General features: G+C 38.6%; 1 protein-coding gene across 50 annotated transcripts in view; it reads left to right on the top strand.

The window, feature by feature from the left end:
• CLASP2 (cytoplasmic linker associated protein 2) overlaps positions 1-26,568 on the top strand; it is a 147,117-nt gene that overhangs the window by 42,182 nt on the left and 78,367 nt on the right. For 45 of the 50 annotated variants that reach the window (XM_039715289.1, XM_039715288.1, XM_039715287.1 and 42 more), the window contains one exon: positions 15,515-15,661. In XM_039715289.1, coding sequence (XP_039571223.1) covers positions 15,515-15,661 — 147 coding nt within the window. Of the gene's footprint in view, positions 1-45; positions 195-14,810; positions 15,009-15,514; positions 15,662-26,568 lie in introns of those variants that run through there. The other 5 variants (XM_039715293.1, XM_039715290.1, XM_039715294.1 and 2 more) reach the window with 3 other exon arrangements.

The raw sequence follows: 26,568 nt of genomic DNA, 5'->3' as shown, positions 1-26,568 counted from the left end.
GCGGGGGCGGAGCGCCCGGGGGCCGGGCCGGGCCGGGCCGGCGCGCAGGCTGCCTCGCAAGGCGGGACTGCTATTTTGAAGCGAGGCGGCGGCTGTGGCGGCGGGGAGCCGGCAGGAATCCGGCGGGGATCCGGCCGGGACCCGCCGCGCCCGCCCTCCCGCGGCACCGCCGGGCATGATGGCTGTGGGGGACGGTGAGTGGGGACCGCCGTGCCCTCGGGGGCCGGCGCAGGGCTGCGGGGCTCTCGGCGGGCCGGGGAGGTTGGTGTGGCAGGTTGGTGTCTCGGGATGACGGGCTTGGCTTCCGCCCGAGCCGGGCGCTGGGCGGTGGATGCTGCGTGCGGCAGCCGGAGGGTACCGGGGCACCGAGCGTGGCAGCTGCTGCTCTTCTTGGAATTTTAACCGTGCCCGGGTTTCTGGGATGGCCTGTGATCTCAATTATTTACTACTCTGGCCGATTCCTCTGTGCATTTTTATGTTGGCGTTGTGTTTACCCCTCTTGTCTCGGTGTTACTTGTGCTGGCCACCTCTGCAAGATAAGGCAGAATTTACTATGCTTTGTAAACAAGCGGATGTTAACCTGCCCTGTTGTCTGAAGAAATTCATACTTATTCGGCATAGCCATAAAGGAAGAGCCTTCCTGCTAGAGCTGGGGATGTATATTTAATAAAGACATGGGATGTTACTACGTTTCCTTCACTGCACAGTGTATTGTTACACAAACCAATGGAAAGTAGGTCAGAAAAGCAATAGAGACTATATGGTTGTGTTTTCGTTAAAAACTAGGCATATGTTTTATCTCTAGGACTCCTCTTGGGTTTGCGTGTCAGCCAGGTTCTCTGAGCTTAATACCGTGATGACTTTCTATATATACGTTATTATTTTTAGGGAGACTTGAGGCACATTCATTGGACTTGAAGCAAGTTTAGGGATGAGGTAGGATGGCTGTGCTTTCACAAGTGACAGTATATGCAGATTTACATAAAAAGATTGTTTATAATGATCATGGATTAAGAATAAATCTTGTATCTGAATTTGCTGAAACAGTAAGAGTCCTGAGCCTGAAAGAGACCCTTTATTGAGGCCACCTGAAATGTGTGTTTTTTACTTAGTTCTTTCATGTTAGAGACGGAAAGAGATAATGAGTGTGACCAGAGCAGTGAAATTATGTCTGGACTGTACAGTCCAAAAAAAATATGGGCAGTTCTCTGATGTTTGTGTTTCTGTCATTTGCAAGGTGCAAGGGAAATCATGGTCTTTGTAGAAGTGAATATGAACCAAGCTCACTCTTGCTGAGATTTTTTTTTTCTTGGAAATGTTTTTCTTCATCTTTGTTTCCTTCCTGTGGGGTAACACAGTTCTCCATGGTGTAAACATGAATTGTGGTAACTTGCAGATTAAGAACACAGGTCGTAGCATGTTAAGAAATAACTGCATTCTCTAGGCAAAGCTGTAGGATTTTTGTCATTCTGTAATGGTCGAGGTTTATAAAGTGAGGGTGGTTGTGGAGCTCTCTTCTGTATAATTTAATTCGTCATTAACAAAGGCACTAAGAACAAAGTACTGTTCAGGCAGTCAGCTGACATTCTGTGTAGGAGCTTTGAGCAATAATGCCAGATACAATTAACAGTGTGTAGGATGATTATGTAGCTGTTGGTCTCTCTTAAAACTACTGCTTACCACATTTACAAGGAATTCAGTCTTCTGATGTTGTATTATGAAACTGCAAGGGAAAACAAAACCTTAGTTACTGTTAACAAAACTTCTTAATCTTTTTTTCTAAATTTAATGCTGGTTTGGCTGCAGTCTTTTATTTTGCAAATATTCTGTATATCCACCTAACAGATGCAACATAGAAGAAAATGTTTTAAGGTTAGTGATTCTGCAGCCTTTGAGAAGTGTCTTTTCTCAGCAAAATGTCACTTTGTTGTGGCCAGTGTGGATGTTTAATTTAGTATTTGTGAGACTAGGCTGAAGGCATTTTGCAGATACTCCAGAGAGCAGATTTTTTGACTTGTTTTATTTGGTTTGCTCGCCTTATCAGCCTGGATGTATTACAGAATTGCAGAGTATGTTAGGAAATGCTATTTAGAAGTGGTAATGTCAGTTTTATCTTGAATGCAAGACGTTGGCTTTTTGGAACTTTCTGGAATTTTTTTTCCAGTTTTCTTAAGCACAAGCAGAAATGTAAATAAAATGTGATGCTTAGCAGTTGAATCTTAATCTGATTTCTCAAGTGAAGATTAAAGGGAAGAACCAGATTTTCTGTTTGCCCCCATGTTAACTGTCTCAAGCTCTCCAAGCTATTGTTGGCAGAATGTGGAGGGGGGGAAAAAAATAATCCTGTGTTTGTGGCCCAGCAAACAAATGGACCGTAACTTCTCCTGTAGTGCATGCGTGCCAGTGGGAAAGCATGCTCTGCCTCGATGTTAAAGGCGTTTCACATGCTTGTGTGAGTGGAGGTCTGTGATTGCCCTGCAAGTTGTGCAGGCTGTTGAGGTAAAGCAGCCAGGAACTGTTCCTTGCTCTGGTTTCCTTGTTCCTTGGGGAGGATAATGCATCTCTGCCATTATCCTTTGGTAACCAGATTAGGCTGCTGTGAGGAGGTGGCAAACAGAATCACTGTGCACATCACGTTGTGTGTTCTCTCCAGGGTTTGTAGTTCAGCAGCTTCCACTTGTGTTTCCTCACCTTTTTGGCAGTCTGTGCTATGTTACACTGTGATTTGTAGGTGAGGAACTGCCTTGATCCCAGTTGAGCAAGGTAATTAGGATAAGGACAAAATTATCTGCCTAAAACTACAAATGGCCTTATAGGGAAGATCAGACATAGGTTTTCTTAAGATGTACTAAACATATTGCAGTACCAGACATAAGGTATTTGAGGGCTATCTAAAAGCATATAATCAGCTTTGTAAGAGGACATATTTGGTGCACACATTTGTTGCACTAGTGTTTACTAAGTATGCTGTTTTGTATCATAGAGTGAATAAGCACTTCTTTATTTATTAGTGTATTTTTATGTAAATGGCGTACAATGTATTGATGTTTCATGACTTAAAGCACTTTTCAGATTTTAGATGATAAAGCATATGTGACTGGTTTATGAATAGAAATTATCCTTCTGTCTTACTGCATATGCATATCAAATTTTGTGTTTTGTCTTCTTTCAAAATACTTGATTAATGTATGCATGGTCCTAAAGCATGAGAACAATTATCTTCCATTCCCTGATGTTCTTCTGAGGGAAGGCTGTCTTCCTAAGTCTTTAATCTGATTAACTAGTTTCTGTGAAGTGGGTGCTGTACAGCTTTAATATTTTACTTTTGACTGAAAAAGGGATTGGACATATTAAAGGTTCAGAAGCTATATTGATGTTTGAGATGTTAGCTTGATTTAAAATATATATGTTATTTTAGTGCATGTGGATTTCTGAGGTGTGTTTCTGATTTTTCTTATCCTTTGGTAGGGGACCTTTTTAAACCAACAGAGTCCTGTGAATGACGATAATAAAGCAATTTCTACACTGGCCTAGAAATTGGTCAGGCTGTGACTGTGGTACTTTGTACCATTCAGAGCTGTCTCTTGGGTGTGGGAATATAAAGAGTAGCAGAAGTTTTTGTCTGGGATAGAAGTGTATCACTTGCTCCCTTTTCTGTTCTTGTTTGGGCCTGTGTTTTCTTTACCACGCTGACCACACCTGCAGTGGTTCCTTTTCCTGTAGCTGCTCCCACCACTCCTCCTCCATTCTTAGTGCTTGGTGGGCACATGGTTTGGGGCATGGCTGTGCCTGAGAGAGCAAGGACAGATACCGTGAGCTGGAATGGGATTCCTGTTCCGAACCAGTGCAAAGCTTCTTTGCACAGCAAGGTCATATGCTACTGCCGGTGATTAACATAGATTCTGAGTTGTGTTTTGTCTATAGAGTGCAAGTACTGTTGCTAATAGCAGTAAAAGAACAGTGGGAAAGTGAAGCGGCTGAGTGGGAGAGGGAGGGAGTGTGTAAACAAGCCAAAGGCTGTATGAAAAGATGGAGAGAGAGAATGGATGAATAGAGCAAGGTTCAAGACTGATGTGAATAGAAAAAATAATTCAAGGAACAATTCAAGGTGCAACTCAGAGCATTTTTTATTTAAAAAAACAGAGCTGCAAACATATGACAGACACAGTTGTTTTCTCAAAGCCAGCATAGCTTCTAGAATGATAAGTGCACCTGATTTTATTTTAATATATTTTAGGATAATAACTACAAGTTTTGTCTTCCTGTTTCTAAATGGCATTTTCAAAATGTCAGGGAATTTTGTGGGTTGTGGCGGTGGTTGTTGTTGTTTTCATTAAACATGAAACACGAGTTACTAAAAAGATTGCCACATATGTTTAATCGATCATCCAAGAGTGTTGGTTATCTGGAGTGCTGCAGTCAGTTTTTATTAGCTTTTAAGAACAAGTTACATAATAAAAAAAATTTCTTTTGATGTTTCCCATTCTATCTGCATGTTTCTGTTTATTCCAGACTATTGGTAATATTACATGGTTTTTGGTTGTTTGGTGTGGGGTTGTTTATTGTTATTATTTTTAAAGTATATTTTGGGGAGAAAAACCAAACAAATTAAAAAAACCCAAAACATTAGAATTGTGAACAGCCACAGGAGAAATTTAAGGCCTACTAAGGGCTTCCTTTCATAGATGTTGCACAAATCTTCTACTTGACTGATTGGATATTTGCCTTGCAGGGTTTCTTTTCATCTTTGTTATCTATGAAATACCAAGAGTATTTCCTTACTGTTACATGTTATTTTTAATAAATATTGATGAGCAAGTAAGCTACATTTGGATCATTTCAGTGTCTGAAATACCTTCAAGGTGAAGGGTCTCCTGTAGTATAGACCTGAATCAGAAATTCCATTCTGTGTATTCTATTTATGCAAGCATCTTAGTTTTAAAGACTTGTGGGTTGGATTTTGTGTCTGCTTTCTTTGCCCGGCTTGTTCATCAAAATACACTTTCATAGCAACAGCTGGAAAGAGCAGTCGATAACTTGAAAGTGCCTTTTGAAAACCAGCTGTATATGTAGACTCTTACAAGCAGTAACTACAATTTAAAACTCACAGGAATTTCCCAGCTATATGGAGTGTAGACAACAAAATTTTCATGTATATTTAATTAATGTGAAAATTCTTCTGTTCATCTGAGAAACGCTTAAAAGCCCTCAAAGTTATGGATAGTTGGAGCCTGAGGAAAGGTGAGAAGGGCTGAAGTTGTAGAGGAAAGCTCTTAAGACCCTGCAGAAAAACATTACTTTCTTCAAATAAGGTATTTTTGCTTTCATCACATCAGGAGCTGCATGGTGTTCCACAATTGCCTAAGCAATGAGCATGAGTAGATTTCTATTTGACAAAAAATCCTTTTATCATTATGGATTGTCTGGTTTGTTGACCTGATAAAAGTCCTTTGGTCAATGAACTTAGCGTGAGGTTTGCTATTGAACTTAAAGGTCAAACTTTCTACATTTCTGTGTAGGTTGTTTTTGTTTAAAATTTCTTAGCATTGTCGAGTCAATTTTTAGTAACTCATTAGAAACACTGTGAGAAACAGTCTCTATATTATTTGGGGGTTGGATCATGTTCCCACAAAATTAGAGAAATGGCAGCTACTAAGGCTGCCTAGCCATATACCAGGCACTTCAGATTTTCCAGATCGGGTGTGAGCTTTTTAGCTTCTGGGGTGCTGGTGGATGAGAAGCTGGACATGAGTTGGCAATGTGGGCTTGCAGCCCCAAAACCCAATTCTGCCCTGGGCTGCATCAAAAGCAGAGTGGTTAGCAGGGCAAGGGAGGTGATCTGTTCAGTGAGTTCACAGGAGGCCACAAGGATCATCGGAGGGCTGGGGCACCCCTACTGTGAAGACAGGCTGAGAGAATTGGGATTGTTCAGCCCTGAGCAGAGGAGGCTTCAGGGAGACCTCACAGCACCTTCCTGTACCTAAAGGGGGCCTACAGGAAAGCTGGAGAAGGGTGTTTTACAAAGGCATGGCAGAATGGCTTTAAGCTGGAAAAGGTATATTTAGACAAGAAATTCTTCACTTGGGATGATGAGGCACTGGAGCAGGCTCCCCAGAGAAGTTATGAATGCCCATCTGTGGAGGAATTCACTGCCATGTTGGGTGGAGCTCTGAGCAGCCTGGTCTAGTGAAAGGTGTCCCTGCCCATGGCAGAAGGCTTGGAACTAGACAATCTTTAAGGTTGCTTAAAACCCAAACCATTCTATGATTCTGTGTTAAGAAGTCCAGTATGAGGAGAGTTGGGCCTCTTAAAACCACTGGTTTTATTACCCACAAATGAAGTGGCTGCATTGAGAGTTTGTCTCAAGAATTTGCCTATCTTCTTAATCTCTACTTCTGACTATATGAGATAGAGGTCAGGTGGATCAGTGAGCTGAAAGGCAATTCACAGCTTCTTTCATTTTGTGCTGTGGTGTGCATGTTTTCATGTGCAAATACTAACTTGAAATTCCTAAACTACATGGATGTAAAATGCAGAAAAATATATCTCTCAATATTTTACGTGCTGTGTGCTCAAATTGCACTTTCTGCTTCTAGGGTCTATGTTTTATTTGTCAGTCTGCCTTGCTGTTTTACATTTTCAACATGCAAGTGGAGTTGAACATGCAGAAATGGGCCACACTAAAAGCTAATGCATAGTTAGCTGCTATCACGATCTCTCTGATGGTAGATTTACATTTGTCATTGTCACTTGAACATGCAGAAATGGGCCACACTAAAAGCTAATGCAAATGTTAGCTGCTATCACAATCTCTCTGATGGTAGACTTACATTTGTCATTGTCATGCTCTAATACTAAATCCCAATTTAAGCTCTCTGTTTGTAAACCTTCTCATTGATGTTACATATATCCAGTGCCCCTTCCCTATCACATACAGTTGTGATATCAATAAAGATGAATGAACGTGGTACTTGTGAGTGCCTCTCTTACCCTTGCTGTGATGTAATTGATAGTTTGAAAATTCAAGTCATTAAGCCCAGGTGCTTCTGTGTCACTGAATTAAGTACTGGAAATGTCCTGAATTGAATAGTTTCTCAATGGATATCAGCTGTTTGGTTGACTTAGCTGCAGATAGGTAAATACGGTGGTTCTCTTTGCTACTTTTCTGTACTTATATACATCAATAATGCTAGCCATATTCTTGCAGTTTATGGATAGTGGTTTCTAGATAAAATATATTTTTGTGATGAACATATTGGTTGTAAAATAGGTCATTAGAGTCACTGAAGAAAATGCTAGTGCTATTGAGAGTTGGATACTTGATGTATAAGCAAAAAGAATTTGTTAAGAAAGAAATCAAATTACTTCTGGAGATGAAATAATAAAGACAGAAATTAAACCAGGCCTACTGAGCAAAGACTGGCCATTGGTTTACAGAATATTTTAAATGCAAATAGTGGAGTAGATACTTCAAGTGGCGGCTTTTTAGAGGGCACCTTAAGCAACAGAGTGAAGGGTTTGGCCACAAGTGGAGTCTGAATTCAGAAAGGCTTCAACAGTTAAATAAACCATCACTTTTGATGGAAATTAGGAATCTTTTATGTATAAAGTGGCTCACAGAATTTACCAGGCATCAAGTAAAAGTTCTGTTAGGGCTTTTTATTTTTCATTCTTTTTTTATCACATTTTTAAAGTGACTTACCTCCTTTCGTTTTAATAACCATATTTCATTTTAATTTTTCCCGTCTGGATAGGGGAAACTCTCTGAGGGAGTACTGTCTCATTTAGCAGAAATCTTGAGTGCTTCAGAGGTTACTCTCTTTCTCAGCTTTAATTCTGGTATTTTGTGGCTGATCAAAACATTTGTGCTGTGGTAGGCATGTTTTACTTAATGCTAAAATAGAGGAGTATCCCATCAGTTTCTGTGTTGCAGCTAGTGATTCAACCTGTGTGTTTAAAATGCCAAAAACTTTCAGTCTTTGATTTCTTCTGCAAGGCCAGTCTGTGTCCTTCCTACACCTTTTTGCCTTCCCCCTGGCAAAAAGGCAGCTGACTTGTTAATGCTGGACATAGTGCAGTGTGGTCTAAATAGCATGGCCTAGAGCAATAACACAGTACAGATGTTGAAGAACAATAACGTCACGTTGTTTTATTTTCAGCCTTGATGTTTAGTCTTGAATCCTATTTTAGATGTTGACCTTGTCATGAATTCTGGAGAACCTCATTATCTTTCTCTTCTCCTTTTACTGGGAAAATGGTGCTTTGTTTGTGAATAGGTTGTAGACTATTAAGTGTTGATTCAGAAGGCCATTGAACGTGCCTCAGGAAGGATGTCAAGAAAGTGAAATTGGTGATTGTTAAAGCACACTGATACTGACTACATCTTCAGTTTTCAGTAAGTTTGCTGGGAAATGTTCAGTAACATTTGGGAAATGTTACACATTTGGACAAAAGTCCAATTGCAAGAATTTAGAAAGGAGTAAATGATTTATTAATTAATTTAAACATGTGGACTATGGTAATTTCACAGATATTGTAAAAATGTAAAATATGGCAAGATTTGCAGAAACTGTCTTTAATAGGTAAAAATTAGAAAAGTACTTGGGTTTACAGAGGATATTCTAGAGCTAGAAATGGGAATGAAGCTTTACTTGGGAGCAAAATTAGCTCAGTTGCTTATTTGAGCTTATTGCAGCTTTATTTAAAACCTGTAGTTAAGTCTTGTCTTTTATTCAAACAGTAGTAAGATAAACTGTAAGACTAACTTTTCTTTGGGGTTAGGAAAATAATACTGGGGATATGTTAATTTTTTTTTTAAAATTAATCTTTTTGTAACATAGTCCTTCATGAAACTGTGGAGCAGAATATATAAACTACTAATGTCATTAGAATAGGCCTGTATTAAATGTGGATAATTATTGTGACATGTACCATTGCCACTCCTAAATATTTATTTTTTAAAATTTTTTTTAGGCCTAGTATTTTCTTCCTCATTTTACTTCTTTTAATTGTCCTATTTGTTGAGGATCATATTTTAAAAGAGATCAAATGCATACAACAGAATTAAAAAAACCCAAAAGCAGATGTGAGCCTCTTTCAGTGCTGTAACTGATCGCTGGACTGCAGGAGAGCTTTGCTTGTTGGAAAACTAAGGAACTTTATTAAAATTTGAGAACAGATCAACAGCAAATTTTAACTGGTAAATATTTGCCTTATTCCTATTACTGACTCTTGTTCCCCTTACTTGCTGCCTTTTTGATTCTTGGTTGATTTTTTTTTTTTTTTTTGAGGACACTGGAACTGCCTGAAAAAATAGCATGTGAAAGAATATGTTTGGTTTAAGAACTCTGGGGGTTTTTTGTACCAAGTTTTGTTGTTCTTCAAACACTCTTCTCGTTGGTATTTTTTTTATCTTGTCTATCCCCTGTGAGGTTACTGCAGAAGAAGGAGTCTCTTCTGGCAGGAGTTTGGTTTGAGATGTTGTTGGTAAGCATCAGCATGTATTGCACAGAAGAGAACCGATTGCCAGCACTGTCATTGGTGCAGTTGCTTCCTTCAGGAAGGCAAAGAGGAGCAAAGGGGTAACATGAAGTAAAGTTAAATCCGTCAGTAAATGGCCTCACGTTACTTCTGTGCCTCCAGTACTGTCCCAAGGAGTGCCATGCTCCATCACTGTGGGAAGCAGGCTTTTGTTTGGCCATGAGGATTGGTCTCCCAATGGTTTAGGATCCCAAGACCTGCTGTGGCACGGGGAGGATGCCAAGGAATGATGCCTTTGTGATAGATCTGAAGCTTCTTAGGTGCAATTCATCTGTCCAGCCATAGGTGTGTGGTGCCACTCCAGGTGCCTTACACCATCATCAGTAGCCACATGGAGCGAGCGGGCGTGACACAAGAACTGCCAGAGATCTGTGGCCTTCTGGAATGTCAGCTGGCCGCCAGACAGGATGCCCAGGACTGTCTAAACTGGTTTTAGATGACTGTGCTTAGGCAAATGAATCCTGTCCTTTGTGTCAGGACAAACAGATTTGGACTGTATGGAATGCCTGATGTGTAAGGGATAAAGTTCTCACTAAAGCATGCGGGGCATTGGCTTGAAGTATGGATTAGAGGGATCAGCTAACTTGATGCATGTGTAGTGCTTGCGGCTTCATTTTCATGCTTGACAGAAGTTGTTGTAGGCCACACCAGTTCATCTGGAATTGAGCTAATGATCCAGTCCCAGATGTTCCAAGTAATTGATGCAGTCTATGTTTGTAAGTCACTGAAGGGAGACTGCCAGTGGGTGTCTTGGTAGACACAGAAAGGGGAGGTGACTGGGAAATTTAGAGAGTTCATCTACTTGGGGTTTTTTGCTTAGGCAGGATTTTGCAGCCATCCTCATAAATATTTTATGATGTGAAAGAGGAAGTGTTAACAGTAGGTAAATAGTATTTGTTAGTAAAGCTTATAATGATCAGTTATTGAAGTAAAATTGATACAAATGTTTTGAGCAGTCAGTTTAAAAGCAGTTTTATTAAATATGTAAATATTATGTATACTGTGTTCTCTAGTTTGACTCTTGTCAATCTACAGTAAAATACTGCAAGTTGGTATTTACAACCCTAGTTGTGTTAGATATGTAAGATATTGCTACTGAAAACAGTATCCAGATTTGCCTTTATTGCTAGGTTTAGTTAAGTATTACTGCAGGGGATTCAGTTTTTTTGCCCTCATGGTGTCACTTGAGGATCTGCTTTAAGTCAGTTAACTTCTGATTTCCTACTGCTGAGTAGTGCAGGTAGAATATAGATCTATGTATTTGTACTGCTGTCTAGGTGATACTGTGTTTTATTTTTCTGTTATTGACTATGGCTTACAAAGTGTTACATAACAATGTCACACTAGTTATGCGAATCTTCAAACCAGCTAAGGTGGAGGCTTGAGTTGCAGTAACAATAAATGTATTCTAATGTAATCTTCTTTGAAAATGAATTTTTTTCCTCTCTCTGGATATGAAAAACTTTAGATTTCCCTCTAGATTCTCCTTGTCATTGTATATATCTTTACATTCATTGGATACATAATTACCTTTACTGCTGTATAGGCAAATCACAGTAAGTAGGTTGTTCTGGAGTTTAAAATATTGGGAGTACTAAAATGTTCTTTGAATATCAAGTTTCATCATAAACATTTATGCTTTGATCTCTCTGAATATTTCAGAAAACATACACTACATGTTTGTGATCTGGCCCCCAAGAGTAATGCTATAAGGAAGATGGCACATATATGTTGTTTAGTTTTAGTTCAAATGACGTAGTTTGTTTCTTAAGAATTTTAGTGTTTAATGCTCTGTGATAGTTCAAGTTTTGGTCTGTCTGCATGGATTTAATCTTCAAATAACTTTGGTAAATCATAAGGTCTGAAAGTGTGATCGACTTTGGGTTCTGATGTGTCCTGCAGGTTGGTTTGGTAGATCTTTTACTGGAAAGATTTCTTAGACAACTCTTCAGAGATTGTGTAGAAATGCACAGCAGTTCATTGATAGCAGTTCACTTGGTGCACTGTACCTGCAGAGCATCCTTTATGGACAGATCTCTGCCCTCCAATAGAAAAGAAAATTTCTAATGGTCAGATTTTGAATCTTGAGTTCCTAGTTTTGTGAAGGTAAAAACAACCTTTTCTTGACTTTTTTCTTCCCCTGCCTTGAAGTTGCTTATCTGGAAGAGAGCTTGTACCAGAGTGAAAGCATTTGTTGCTCATCAGGCTTCTTCAGGAGCTTTTGGCAGTACAAGATTCCAGGCTCTTCTCTGTATGGTGTGCTTACCTCCAAAACTCCTTATGCACTGTGGTTTAAAATACTGCATATCAAGTACAAAAACATGTTGTGGGATTTAACTGAGGCTCAGTGTCTTTATTGTGTTTTGCCTTTAATATGTTCTGTGGGTTGCTAGCAATTCATACAGCTTTTTATTTTTACTACCTTGGAGGTTTGTTTTAAAAAACTATTTGGATAATGCTTTCTCAGCTGTAAGGTCTATTTGCATACCTAAAATTTGATACTCTGAAAGTGTTAAAATGACCTATAATGAAAATTATCCAGTCATTTTAGAATGAAAAAAGTTTGCATCTATCAGATGGCTTTGTTTCAAAGTACCAGTTACATTTAGGCTTTTATGACTTCCATTGTAGAGATATATTTTGTTTGTAGACTGCATAAAACTAACATCAGAGGCAGTTTGATACTGAAATACAGCGACCCCCATGCTCTGTGTTGGCTGTCAGGAGCTCCATCCCTGCTTCCTTGGCCAGCCAAAGGCAAGTAGTAAAGCCAGATTGAGCAGAGCTGCTCCTTGATTATGCCCTGGGGACCAGCAGTTACAACTGGAGCTGGGCTTCTCCATGCTGAAGTACATGGAAATGCTTTTACAGGAGCTACCACCAAGTGGATCATTGCAGATGAGTGAGAGCACATGGAAGGTGCGTTGTAGGGGAAGCAAGTACAATGCTCTGTTTTCATGAAGTGCTGTAAATACAGACTTCAGGTTTTGGATCTTCTTCAGTGTAAGACTGAAAATGGAATGTCCCTAAAGATCACTCAGGATTTTGATGGTAAATCCTAGGGAAATAAAAGTGTAAAGGCCTAAAAGGGTGGGGAAAACCTCTGGTTTCTTTAAAAGACAGTATGAAATTTTCCTGCTTATGTTTATTTAAAAAATAAACAAATCCAGAACAAAAGAGGCTCAGCTGCATTATCACTTCAGTGTTAATGGAATTCAAACAGATCTTTTTCGGCCATTAATTTTACGTGCTTATGGTACTGTGCTGTTATTTTGGAACACTTCAAGTAACTGCACAGAAATTTTTAATTTATTTTAACATAAACCATGAAAAGTCTAGTTAAGAACACCCATGTATCAGTGGCTTAAATCAGTTCTGTGTATCTTAAAAAAATAGACGTTTATTTTAAAAAGATGAGTTCTGTGTGGACTGAAAAACTATATAAAACTGTTTCATAGTGTAGATTTTTAATCCAGTGATAAGAATTGTTTAAATGTATGAAAAAATATTCTTTAGCTAGGCAAAGTAATTTGACAGTATTACCAAGAACATTATTTCATGTATCCTCTAATAAACACAGCACATCAGTAGGTCGAAACATTTGCTTTTGCTTTTTTTTTTTCTGGAATTCTATTTGCACATTTTGGGGTTGAGCAGTAACTTCTAAAATTACCCATTTTTGATAACTCCTTCATAATGAATTGTTTGGTAAAAATAAAATTATTTTGTCTGAGTCACTGGTTCTCAAAGTACACAGTTGTTTGGGGTTGTCTAGATTTTCTTGATTAGGAGATGTTGCATAAATGAGCAAATGCTCACTTTCTAGTTTTAGGATTGTATTGCAAATAACTTTATTGTTTCAAAGGCTTGTGCAATATTTGCATATCAGTGCTGCATTGTGTTGGGTAGTAGCATCAGTGTGTTGCTTATTTCTTCATCAGATTTGAAAGTGCAGCAACAGAACCATTTTTATTTGCAAAGTCTGTTTTCACTTTTAGTCTGTTTTCATGATTCCATACTCATGTGCCAGTGTTGATCTGATCATGCTGTTCAAAAATCTGCAAGATATTTCTAATTTAAAATTACCTGTAATGCTGCAGGTATCCTAGATACTAACCCTTGCCATTTACCCTTCTATGACAGTGTTTAAGTCATTTCACTTAATCTGGCCTTTGCGTTAGTGGTTCTCCTTGCTCGAAATCTTGATGTCTGGTTCTATTTAAGATAGTGAGAGTAAAAGCATCAGGATCAAAATGTATTCTGGCTCAGCCCGTATGCTGAGCGGGAGTGCTGTTTCCATGGCAACACACAGGACAGTGAGGGGGAAGGCTGATGCCTTTTCCTCCCATTCGGAGAGTTTACAGATCCAAACAATTACTCTTAGCAAGATTCACTTAAAAATCAGTGCTTATAGGAGAGGGGGAAATAACGTTAATGAAAATTGTTAATATGCATCCCTATTCTTCTTGTGATGGTTTGTTTCTTTGATCATGGAGATTCATTAGTGCAAAACACAGCTTTTGGCAAATGCAAGAAAAATGTGCTAACTATAGCAGCAGTGATCTTGGACATGTTAAATGCAGGGTGCTCTGACGTTCGATGGTGCTGCCAGTGCTGCTGGACAGAACCTTGCTATACCCTTTAATGTAAGCTGCCTTTCTCTGGGCGGCTGCATTGTTAAATATAGTTGACATTTCCCTGGCAGCAAGTTCTGAATAAGCAAAGGGTAAACAGTTAACCATTCCAGAGATGATGAAGTTTTGCAATTAATTTTTTTTTGTTGCTGTGTTTTTACAAATGGCAGGTTTTGGAGCAGGTTGTATGCTAAATTAGTCTTTCATTACTGTCGTGCAGCTGTGTCTCAGCCTCGCCCATTTTATTATCAGAACCATAGGCTGGATGTTTTCTGTCCTCAAGCTTATAGATAAATCTTTCTTCCCTAAGTGAGTGGGAAAAACATTATGTTCTGCTGTTGGAATATGTTGGGGTTCTTTTAAGGCACAATATTTTGAATTGAGACTGTTTAGTCACTAGGCATGAATTTCTTTCATGATTAAAAATACACAAACCTGAAATTATAGGAAAGAGGAGTGCAAGCCCCGGAATATTGTCTGCCTGTCTAATTTTTTTAATGAAGGATTGGAATAGTGGCAAATACCATGTGTGGGAATGAATTTATTTGCATGGAGAATTTTCACCTTTTCCTCTGGCGTTGGCTCCCAGAAGATGATGTCACCTTGCAGCTCATTGGTTGTGCAGCACCTAGTGCAGGGAAGGGAGAGAAAGATGCCGGCACAAATCTCAGTGGTGGATCTAGGGTGTTTGCGAGCAGATTTTGATAGAATCTTTGATTAGTATTAAGAATTTACTGCATGTGGCCATGTGAGGTGCTGGGTCCGTCCTAGGGTGAGGGGATTGAAGAGCTATCAGAGGAATGAGGCGGCTGATCTGCAAGAGGATCTGTGATTGTAAGTTGAAAAATCTGGGTGGAAGGAAGGAGACAGGGAGTGCTAGTTAGACACATTGTGGGAGGATGTGTAGCAGAAAATGCATGCATGAGTGAAAGAAGGAAAAGGAGAAGTATTTTTCTTCGGTAGACTGGAATGATAAAAATTATATTAAGGGCTTTCTTTTTGGAAAAATATTAAGAAATGCTTAAAAAAATTCAGTCCATGCAAAGATATTTTACCTTTGTGGGAGTGGATGTGTAGGATTCATTTTTTATGCTCAGTTCTACTGTGGTTAATTATGAAGGTAAAATAATATTTTATAAGAATGTGAAATGTGGAAAATGCTGTTTATCTTTCATTGTCATTTTATTCCTAGATCAGAGACAGGACAAACTGATAAATACTTGTTTTTATTTATGCATTTTGTGAATTTCTGTGAAACGTGAAGGAAAATAGTTTTTGTTAGGAAATGAAAATACACCCATTCTAATAGCTCTATTTTTATTTAACATATCTTTTTCTAGACAAAAGCTTTGATGATGAAGAGTCAGTGGATGGAAATAGGCCATCATCTGCTGCTTCAGCCTTCAAGGTTCCAGCACCTAAAAAGCCAGGAAATCCTTCAAACAGTGCAAGAAAGCCAGGATCAGCTGGTGGGCCTAAGGTTGGAGGTAATGTAAAGCTATTCAGATTCTAATCAGTGTTCCCAGAAACCTTGCCAGAGAGGCACAAAACAGAGAACTTTGGAAGGTGATGTTTAATTCATGACTGCAGTATTTTTGCAGAGCTGAGAACAGTGAGGGACCCTGTTTTATATAATTATTCATCTGTAAAGGTGTGTGTATATCTGTCTATTTTTGTGAGTGTACACTGAGCTTATAAAGGTCTCTCATATTATAAATAAAATTAATGTCTGGAGATAGCATTTATGTTGGTGAAAGGAAAAAAATATATATACATATATATGTATGGGTGTCTCTGCTGGAATCCACACTGCACTTATTGTATACATAAATATCCTGTGAAATTTCGGAGAAGGTCTGTGTAGATTAAATTTTTACTGTAGGTCTGCCCTGTTTCACGTGGCTGGAAAGGATTAGCCATTGCCCAGAGCCCTCATCAGAGGTGTATGTTACACCTGGATTACTCCTATTATTATTCTTTTAACTGTCAGTATTGTGAAATTGGTTGTGAAAGATAAAAAATGAGGGCTGAAACCCTTGGCAGGATTTTTTTGCATGGTATGGCTTTAATGCAGTGTATGAGGAATGCTTAGTAATTATGATCTTAGAACAGGGAAATCCGCATTTTTTTAGGGCGGGGGTAGTCTAACAAAAGCCACTGTTTATTTTAAAGAAGTGGCTGCCTTTTTGATGGTTCATGTACATATTCAGAAAAAAATCCCACATAATTCTGTGGAAATACACCGTGCTTCAGGTATAGGGTTTTTATGAATAAGTGATTCTTTTAGTAAGGGTTTTTTGTAAGAGCAATTTTTCCATTTTCCTGTTCATATTATCTCATATGTGATCTGCAAAGCAAATATAAAATTTGGAAGAAGATATACATGGCAAACAAGCTGTCTTAAGTATTTTCACATTACTAAGATACAGCTGATGCTTTGAAAATTTATTGGTTTTCAATAGTCATCTTAAGAATTCCTAATAAATTGAAAAGATCTCCATAGGGCTGGATCAACACTGTCATAGTGTAACTGAGAATTGATAGGAATATATATCAGAGTAGTATCAGAAAATACCACCTAAAAGACTCCATAAAAAATTCTCATTGATATTTATTATTGTTGTTATTATTGCACATACCAAGTGTTACAAATGAGTAAATATAAATCAATAACTAATCTCTTTAACCTGAAGCATGGTATTTTTTGCATGCAAGACTAACATACATAACACCAGAAATGAATGCTTAGGATTCCTCTTTATTTCAAGATGGGGTTTTAATACTATTTTACTAAATATAGATGGTTCTTAATGTATTTTTTTACATGTAGGCTTTCACTTTACATGCTCTGCAGTAAAAACATGGAGATACAAGGTGAAGGGAGATAAGAACAGAACAACCACTCACTGATTTTTCAGTTTATCTGAAAATACAGTAGTAAAGCAGATTAAAACCCCAAAAATTAGTACATTGTATTTTTTCTTTTTCCTGTATTGCCAAACTTAAAAAAAATTAATATTAAGCATGCTAAAACCAGACTACTTTGGTCATTCCTTGCTTTATGCCATCTCCTTTCAACTGAGGAAAATATTGGGGTGTGTTTACATACCCATCTATTTCCCTTCTTTTTTCATTCTGTAGGATGTCTGTAGTCAGAATTTTAATACAGTATTTACAAATCCTCATCTCCTAACCTAATCACGAACATTAGTGTAGATGCCAAATGTATTTCTTAAACAATAAGGTCATGGTCTCTTCCAGAAGTGAGGAGTTTCCTGTAATAATATTCATATGAACAATGACACTAGGTCAGACTAGAGGCCTGGGCAATCCACTGTCCCATCTGAGAGTGGTCAGAAACAACTGCTAGAAGAGGAGAAGTGTCTAGAGGCACAATGTCATTATGGGACAAAATGCTGGTTGTAGGAAGCTTTATTCCACAGAGAATCATGGTCTTTGATGAGCCCAGTTAGGGCATCCTGTTCTGTTTATCTGGAGACTTCCTGGATCTTTATGGCTACAAAAAAACCTTGATGCTTTTTCACATCCAGTTTCTGTAGGATCTATTTTGCAGGTGCCTAAAGGACACCTAAGATTTTTCTCCAGCCTCAAAATTGCCGTCTCCGTGGAGTACATTTATAGTTCTGGAAGTTGTTTGCTCTTGCTGATGTAGTAAGAATCTGCTGTATCCTACAGTCCCAAATCCTTGTGCTACCACTGCATTCCAAGTCAGTAGTCAGTGGGTGTGCCATGTTTTGCCTTTTCCTCATGAGCACTGGATGGGTATTTCAGGCTTTCACTGCTCCCCTCGTGCTTCTGCTACCTGTTGGTCCTGCTTGTCCCTTTTCTCTGACTCTCAAATATCCATTAATCCATATTCAGAAGTTCCAGTTCAGCCTTGGACGAAGAACTAGGAGCAGCTCCTTTAACTGTGTTGCTTTTTATTTCCCTTCCACAAAAATCTCCAAAGTCATGTAAGTGACCTGCAATTGAAGCAAGGTTTTATTGCAGTTTCTCATTTTCAGCCTTCTGTGACCAGGCAGAATTCAGTGCAGATAGAAAATGTATTTAGCAGAGGCTGAGATTACTGCAAGTTCCATTCATTTAAACTGCCTTTTATATTTTAAAGGATCCCAGAGATCCTTTTCATAGGGTGTTGCTTGACAAAGATGTATTTTCCTATGAGTTGTAGGTGGCAAAGTACAGGGTTTTTTTCCCTGGGTCCAGAAAGGGTTTGAGGCTACCCTGTCTTGAGGCTAAGAAAATTGAACTCCTTAGCCAACTCTGGCTTTCTTACCTGCTGACACCTGCTGAATTATACCTCAGATGCCTGTGTGCTTGGCTTTTCATTATATACATCATGGAGATGGTTCTTAAGGAAGAAATGGGTGCCCTGATATGCTGTTCCAAGTGAAAGGATGCACCTATTAAAAAGAAAAAAAAAAAAATGGAGATGGTTCTTAAGGAAGAAATGGGTGCCCTGATATGCTGTTCAAGTGAAAGGATGCACCTGTTCAATAAAAAAAAAAAAAATTCTCACAGTTTTGGGTATTTTCCTTTTAATGTAGTTTCCTACTTTGTACTTTGTGTACTTGATGCACCTGTTCAATAAAAAAAAAAAAAATTCTCACAGTTTTGGGTATTTTCCTTTTAATGTAGGAAATGTACTTTGGTGGCACTGGAAGTGCAGCATCATTGTCCAGGAAGACAGGTAAAACAGGTGTTACATGAGCAATAGCAGTGTCCTACTCAGCCTGCAATTCTCTCTCCTTGTTCTAGGAATGACTGTGCCAGACCTTTTCCTATTGGCAGTTGAGATGGGAAGGGTTGTAGAACTTGTGGATTTGCTGACAGGCATGATCAAGCCTACCGAAGACAACTTGCCAAAAAAGTACCAGATCAGGCAGCCACAGTGGTTTCCTTCTCTGGGAATAGAGAATCCAGCAGGCTGTTTCTCTTCCGGCTTTGCTGCTTGGAGATGTTCAGACACTGAGCTTCTTGTTAGTGATGAATGACAAGTGATAGGTCTTCCACTTAATGGGACAGTGCTTTGTTTGGTATATTTCTTATTCCATGGTCGATACACTTTGCTAAGTTAGACCTTTGCCAGCAAGCACACAGCTGATCTACTTACTTCTGATACACTTGCTCTCAGCACTTCATTCAGGTGGTAGAGCCTCTTTGCTCTATAGCCTTCTTATTACTGAGGATGTGCACTCTGTGTTCTGCCCTTGCAGAAATTGGATACTCAGGGGCTTTTTCTTGGCAGTATGGCTCAAACAGCTTTTTAATTGTAAGGGACACCATAATTTACAGTAGAAAAGGATTTGAATTCATGTCAGCCAAATGAGCTATATTCATCTCCCTGTGCTGTTCAAGATCTCTTATAGGTCTTTGGCAAGTTCTCTTGCAAATGTGAAAGCCCTCTTCCAAGTCTTCTAGGGAATTGCCTGCTTGTATACCATTTGGAAGCTTTATGTAATGTAAGTGTTAGTAGGAAACTTCAGGCTGCATTAACAGGAAGTCTGGCATCCTCTCTTTTCCCAATATGTCAGTTTAGGTCAGTAGTCATCAAAATGGATTAAATGTAGAGATGATGATTCTTCAAGAGAGCCATTTGGCCTTTGGAAGGAATGCTTGCTGATGAAATATAATTATGACAGAACTTCTTGTTAACTTTCTTCTGAATTTTTTTTTACAAAACTCTCTGTGGGGCTGGAGCATTAGTTTTAATGTTGTAATTTGAAACAAGGTGAACTGCATACTTTTTACAGCGTTTTCAGCATGAAGATGCTGCATGGTGTATTTTTATCTGTATTTCCTTGGGGTTTTTTTAATCTTTAGTACATTGGTGGTCTGGCAATATTATGTATTGGTTATTGTTTTACACTGACGATATTGTTACACTTTTTGACATATCTAATGTATCTGTAGAAATCAAGTAACTGGAAAACCTGGTTGAACCAGGTGAACAATTTGGCAATAAAAGGCTGTGAGAACTATAGTAACACCATACATGAAGGAACTGTAGAAAGCTGTTCCCAGCTTTAGGAAATTTTAAGTTAGGTTTTTCTATCTGTCATTATGTTTTTTCCCCCTTCTCAATGAGACATACAGGGCTTTGTTGAAAAGTATTAAAATGGTGCTTATTTGCTTTCTTGGGCTTGATTTGGGCTAGCAGAAGACATTTTGAAACCTTTAGAGGCTTTAGTAGGACAAAATTTAAATGAAAAGGCCCTGCATAAAATAAGTGTGAGACTGAAAGATAGGTGAAATCTCAGCCAGTTGAAGTTAACCTCATTAGAACTAGATGTTGTAGTTAAGAAACATTTGTGTTAGAAGGGCTTCAGTAATTGTGGAACAGTAAATACACAAGGTTAGTGAATGAACTTCAAAGAAGATAGACTCATGCTCACTGTATTGATTCTCCAGACTCAAGAGAATTCTATATTCACTTGTACAAAAACCAAAAGAATTCATCATAATCAATGCCCACAAGAGTATTTTTAAAATTTTTGAATTCTGAAGTTCATGAATGTCTCCTCTGTTCTTGTTAGCCCTCATTAAGTGATTTCCAAAGTGCTCTATTTATTGAGTGAAATAAACCAGGATTTTTTGGTTTTCCTTGTTCTACCCAGTCCTTTGTATGACGTGAAGCTGCTCTGAGGTAATATTAGTCAGCAAAGCACCCTGACATTCTGTGGCACTTTGTTTCCTTTTTGATTTCCATGTGGTAGTGAAATTCAAGGATTTTTCTTCAACATCCCAGCTAAAAAGTCTTTTTGTCATTCTGAGCAGCCTTAGAGTTTAGCCTTGGGTATCAGAGTCTGAATCAGAGAATTTGTTAGAGAATGCCTGTTTGCTTCCTTTTCCCCACAGTTAATGTCAATTAACTTCCATCCCAAGAGATTCTTGCCCATGGAATTTTTGGGTTGCAATCCTATGGTCATGAACTGCAGCTATTTTAACCTAATCCAAAGTTCAGGGAGGTAGGAGGACTTTCAGCTTTCTGTGCTCTCTGAGAGTTACTGGATTTTGTTGTTGTTTAGTCCCCTGTATGCCACTTGAGGTTAGGGATCCCTTCCATATGATCAGTGCTTTGTTCTCCTTGGACCATTATAAATGGTTGTGCCATCACTGTGGTTTCCATTCCTGTAGCAAATACCTTCCCTTTGCAACTCTCTTCTGCAGGGGGATTGAAAAATCCACCTTAATAAGGAATCTGAATAAAAACAAACATGATAAATTATGAATATATATATGTATACACACCTGTATGTACACCTTAAAAAAATGTGTAAGTGTCCGTAACACTGTTCATTAGTCTCTCTCTTTTCTGTGTGTCACGCAAGTGATGGTTCATATTACCCTGTTTTTCACTAAATTTCTAGAAGATTCAGTTAAATTGTACAATTCATTATGTTGGTATAAACATGGTATTATATCAGACAGTCTTTTCTCAAAAGGGTCATAGTCTGGAATTTAGCTTGTAAACGGATAAAATGGGGAGAGAGTACCAGTGGAGCACGAAAGAAGAGGCCTGGAGATAAAAGCACCCCACAAGATGTAGCCCAGCCTGCATGAGACATCTGTGCCCAGGATTCTGGTCCCAGACATCTTAGTGGCAATCATGGTTGTACCAGACAGTGATGAGAATAAGGAAGACAACCCAGCCCTTGTTTAGCTGCTGACACGGAGTACTGATTATTTGAAGCAGTAGGAAGGGGAAGCAATTTGTTTGCATTTCCATGTGGCTTAATCTAGAAGAAAAAAAAAAAAAAGGAGGGAGGAGGAAGATGGACTAAAATCAGCTGACCCTGCCACTTGGAGTCCTTATGGACTGCGACTGTATTGAAGAGTAAGCAAAGCCCAACCTTTCCAAAACGTTCCTGCATTGCTGCTTTGTGGAGTAGCAGGTGTGATTCCTCTTCATTGGGTGGTGTGTTGGTGTGAGGGAGAAGGGTCTTAAGAAACCTGTTTCATTTCTTTTGACAAGGTATGTGCTTTCAAAGAGAGAAGCAGGGAATGGAAATTATTTTTGTAATGTAATTATTTGCACCTGTGTTGGAAATTATTTTTTGGAACGTACAAATTAATTTTTTTTACAGTATAAGAGAAAAAACCCCACTTCAAAGTCAAGTTACTTCGACCTTCTGTCTTGCCCTAGTGAACTTCTAGAAGATGAAAATGTATTATCTAGAACATGTAAAAATGGTAATTGTGTAGTTTGTGGTGACAGGTGATGTGGATTGTTAATAAAGTGTCTGTTTAAATTGTTCCAGAGTGGAATACACAAATGGGCACTGACAACAGTAATGAAAATTCTATATTACTGAAACTATTATGTCACAGTGTCACAAATCATTCTGTTTTGGCATCAGAATTACAGATGATACAAATCAATTGTTTGTGTTCCTGCTTGTGCTCAGTAATTTCTCTAATGTAAAATAATTAGTGCAATTTTCCCCATTCAAATGTAAAACTAGGATCACATTAAAGTAAACTGTAAATAGGTTATTAGGAAGTTACATTAAAAACTGAAAATAAGACTAATGCTATCATGTTCATAAAATTAGCATAAATTGCAAACTCACCTGTTGAAACTGAACAAATGGGCCAGGGTCACAAATGTATGTCCTTTTAATTATTTATGAAAACTGAGTGTGGGTAGAGAAAAGAAATACACGAGTGCTTTGAAAGATTACCACGGGAGGGTGAACATTGAGCATGAGTTGAAAGATGACTGCATGAGCTTCCAGTTGAGTAGAAACCAACATTAATCAATTTGAGATAAGCCTAAAAAGTCAGGCATCTCTGTTCGTGCTGCTCATGGAACTGCTTGTCTTCTTCCACATCCAGGCCTTGGTCTTTCCTAATATATGCTGTCTAAACTTTAGCAGTATAGCACTGTTATTTTCCTTGTTTTATAATATTCTTATTTACTGTGTGCTTGGTAAATGTTTATTAATTGAATTGATCGCCACAGCATGTCTGGGGGGAGCTAGTATTATTAATCTTTTATACCTGTGAAACTGTGTACAAAGGAATTGAGGCTAAACTTGTTGAAACTATGCATTCAATGTTAAGAATCAGCTTCAGACATTACTGACTTAAGTTTCTAGAAGCAATATTCATATTGCTTATGCAATATTCTATATTCATATAACATATACATAATTCCAAAGGAATTTGCATGCTCAAGAGCAGCTTCAAATTTTACTGTATGCATTCTGGTGCTGTCATCTTCAGTCCACCTAAGAATTATTTTGTGCTTCCTCTTAGTGCAGGAGTCCTGTATTTGTACCTGATTAACATGTCACACCTCAAAGCTTGAGATGTGCTAATCTAATAGTTGAAAACCTGGCACCACTTTGTTCCTTCTAAGTGCAGCTCACTCCTAATTTCTGTTTGTCCCTCCTGCTCCTGTTCTCTCATGGGGTGTATAATTGTATGGAGAGATCTGCTTAGCATCTCAGCCCTCAGAGACAGCACACTCACTTGGGTGGAAACTTGTGTTCATGAGCAATGTCTCTGGCATGTTGGAGGAATGTTCTAATGGAACAGGCGCAGTACAGGTGGGCTGTCTTGGGAAGTTCTCTAATTGTGTAACTGTGTCTGCCAAATTTCTAAGATAGGCAGTACAGGTGGGCTGTCTTGGGAAGTTCTCTAACTGTGTCTGCCAAATTTCTAACATAAGCAGATAAAATAAGGAATACAAGGTATTGTAAAGGTAATTCTAGATACTGTGCTGTTTTGTTCAGTTTATGCTGCTGTTTGAGTTTGAATGGCTTTCTGGGTGCCTCAGGGATGATAACTTTGGGCATTGGAGGAAGTGGGGTGGACAAGTCAGTACAGAGTGAATGTCAGTCACCGGGGCTGAACATGACAGAATTCATCTGTCAGTTTCCTTAAAGTGGGCTTTCTAGTGAATGCTTTTCTATTCTGCTTAGTCACTCAAATTGTTTTTTAAGCTGGTTAAAAACAACAGGAAGGCTTTGCCAATGGAGATGCTGGCGGGGCGGGGGGAGAGGTTCGTTTGGGTTTAGTATTGTATCTGATGATTTAAAAACATTTTTCTGAAATTCATTTCAAAAAGTCTGGTAGCTTGTGTTGGTGCAACTGAATGGGTTTGCTGATACAAGTTGTCTGCCTGGGGGTCTTAGTCAAAGGCAATTCAGCTTCAGTCAGAGTAATTTTAGGCTAAGTTACTGAATCGTGAACTGCAGGGGCCCATGAGACTGGAACAGGTTCCTTTTGCTGTTCTCTCACTCTCCTGTTTCCCTATATGCAGGTAATAACTACCATAAGACAAATGTGTTGAGCAACCCACTAAGTTAATCTCTCAATGAAGTTCTATTGTGAGGTTTCTCTGGTAGACAAGGTGTGTGCTTGCAAAAGTAAGTTTATAATAACAGAGAGGTTTTGGAGAATGGGGAGTTATTGTTTGCAGATGCAGTTGCTGTTTTCTCAGGAAATGGACACAACGCAGCTGAAATTCAGTTGATGAAAACTTCTATCTAAGCTAGGATCTCTGCAGCTCTTCATAGTTTGGTCTTCCCCAAAGCTTTATTGGCAGAGTTATGGCAGCTAACAGCATGATCTGTTTCTTAACTTGCATAGCAAAGCCAGTAAGTGATGCTGACCGTACAAGTTACTTAATTTTATCTTACTTACCACTTAATTTTATCTAAGCTGGTCTAATTATATCCATCCTATAGGATTTACCAGTGTAATTATCTGAAACTATGGTTCTTGTCTAAAAAAGAAAAACAAAAATCCTGTCTAGTGTTGATCCAGGTGATTTTATCTAAGCTGGTCTAATTATATCCATCCTATAGGATTTACCAGTGTAATTATCTGAAACTATGGTTCTTGTCTAAAAAAGAAAAAAAAAATCTTGTCTAATGTTGATCCAGGTGGTTTTTTCTTGAGCAATTGCTGCTTCTCTGTTGCTCTCAAATGTTTTCCTAACTTAAGCAAGCAAGATGAAAGCATCTATATACTGAGTGATTCTCAAACACCCACCTTTGTGCTTCATAGAGATACTTGAGACTGAAGAACACTTATTTGCTAGTTTTATGGGAGGTTTTATTTAAATTTGTCAGCTGAAATTCACAGCTTAGTTTTTCAAACATGGGAATAAGAACATTTAGAATGTTAGAAACTGTTAATACAGCAAGGTCTCTATGCAGAGTATATCAAATAGCTTTAGATAACTCAGTACTGTTTAAAACCTGAAGGGAATTTTCAAAACTTCTCAGTCTCCAGCCAATTTTCTGAACATTTGGTTCCTGTTTTACAGAACGAGACTTATGAAAAGATGCTATTCTAGACAGTTTTTGTAATCTTATGATACCTGGAAAGATAAAGAGAGTCCTTACTGAGTTACTGAGATTGAGATCGGTCTGTACAGGAGGGTAGTACCAGAGTCACACTTGCTATCTCAGAGGTTGTAATTCAGATCACGAAGCACTGGAAATTTCCTTCCCTGGCCCCCAACAGATACCACTTTAAAAGTAAATAATAAGGCCTGACCCAAGGATAAACAAGTAGATTTTGCAAAGACTGAGAGCTATAGGAGATTTAGAAAAAATCCCAGTTACAGAGACTAACAGACAACAGAATGTACATTCAAAGAATTAAATGTGACCTTTGCAACATCTGCCCACTATGGCTGGGAATAGAATGTGGTTATTATTCCAAGTACCATGCTGAAGAAACAATTAGGTTTTGTGTCTTCATCATTGATAGGGTTGTTGTCATCTATTATTTATAGCTTGTGTGTGTGTGCATTGGCTTGTTTGTTTGTTTATCTTTGGTATCAGCACTTTCCTTAGATCCACTCCACTCCATGTCTTGTGAGAGAGGCTGTCCATTTTGCCGTGTAGCTTCTGCAGTTGTCCTTCCTTGAGTTCATTTTGTTTAGGTATTGCTCTATTCCCCTCAGCCTATACTTAGACTTTCAGCAGCTGTACTTTTTTAAGCTGCCTAGGCTAGTTTCCTTCCCTGTCTTCTCTAACTGATTTGTGTCCTGAGTCAGCCTGAGTTGTGCTGCCTTGGTGTTTGTATGGCCCCACAGTGAGGCAGACTAGGGAACTTGCTCAGTGAAACTATTCATCTTGGCCAATTTATTTTATTCTTGGTTTAGCCCCTCCCTTGTGTGACTTAGTGCTCCGCTGTACCAGTGCTAGAATAAGAGAGGTCAGTAGGAGTGAGTGGGAGTTGCCAGTTAACCTATTATATGAAAAGCTGAGTAAGTACTTGAGCTTATCCTGGCCATTTATCCCACGTAAAGCTGAAGCTGCTGTCTGTTCCTAATTTACAGCTGATTGTTTATTAACCTACAAGGCCAAAAGGGTAACAGTAGTTTTTCCTTTCAGTCCAGAATGAACTG

This window comes from Passer montanus, unplaced genomic scaffold, assembly GCF_014805655.1.
Source record: "Passer montanus isolate IOZ18808 unplaced genomic scaffold, ASM1480565v1 scaffold32, whole genome shotgun sequence".
Taxonomy (NCBI): domain Eukaryota; kingdom Metazoa; phylum Chordata; class Aves; order Passeriformes; family Passeridae; genus Passer; species Passer montanus.
Note: the sequence above shows the minus strand (reverse complement) of the source record. Positions and strands in the feature narration are given on the sequence as shown.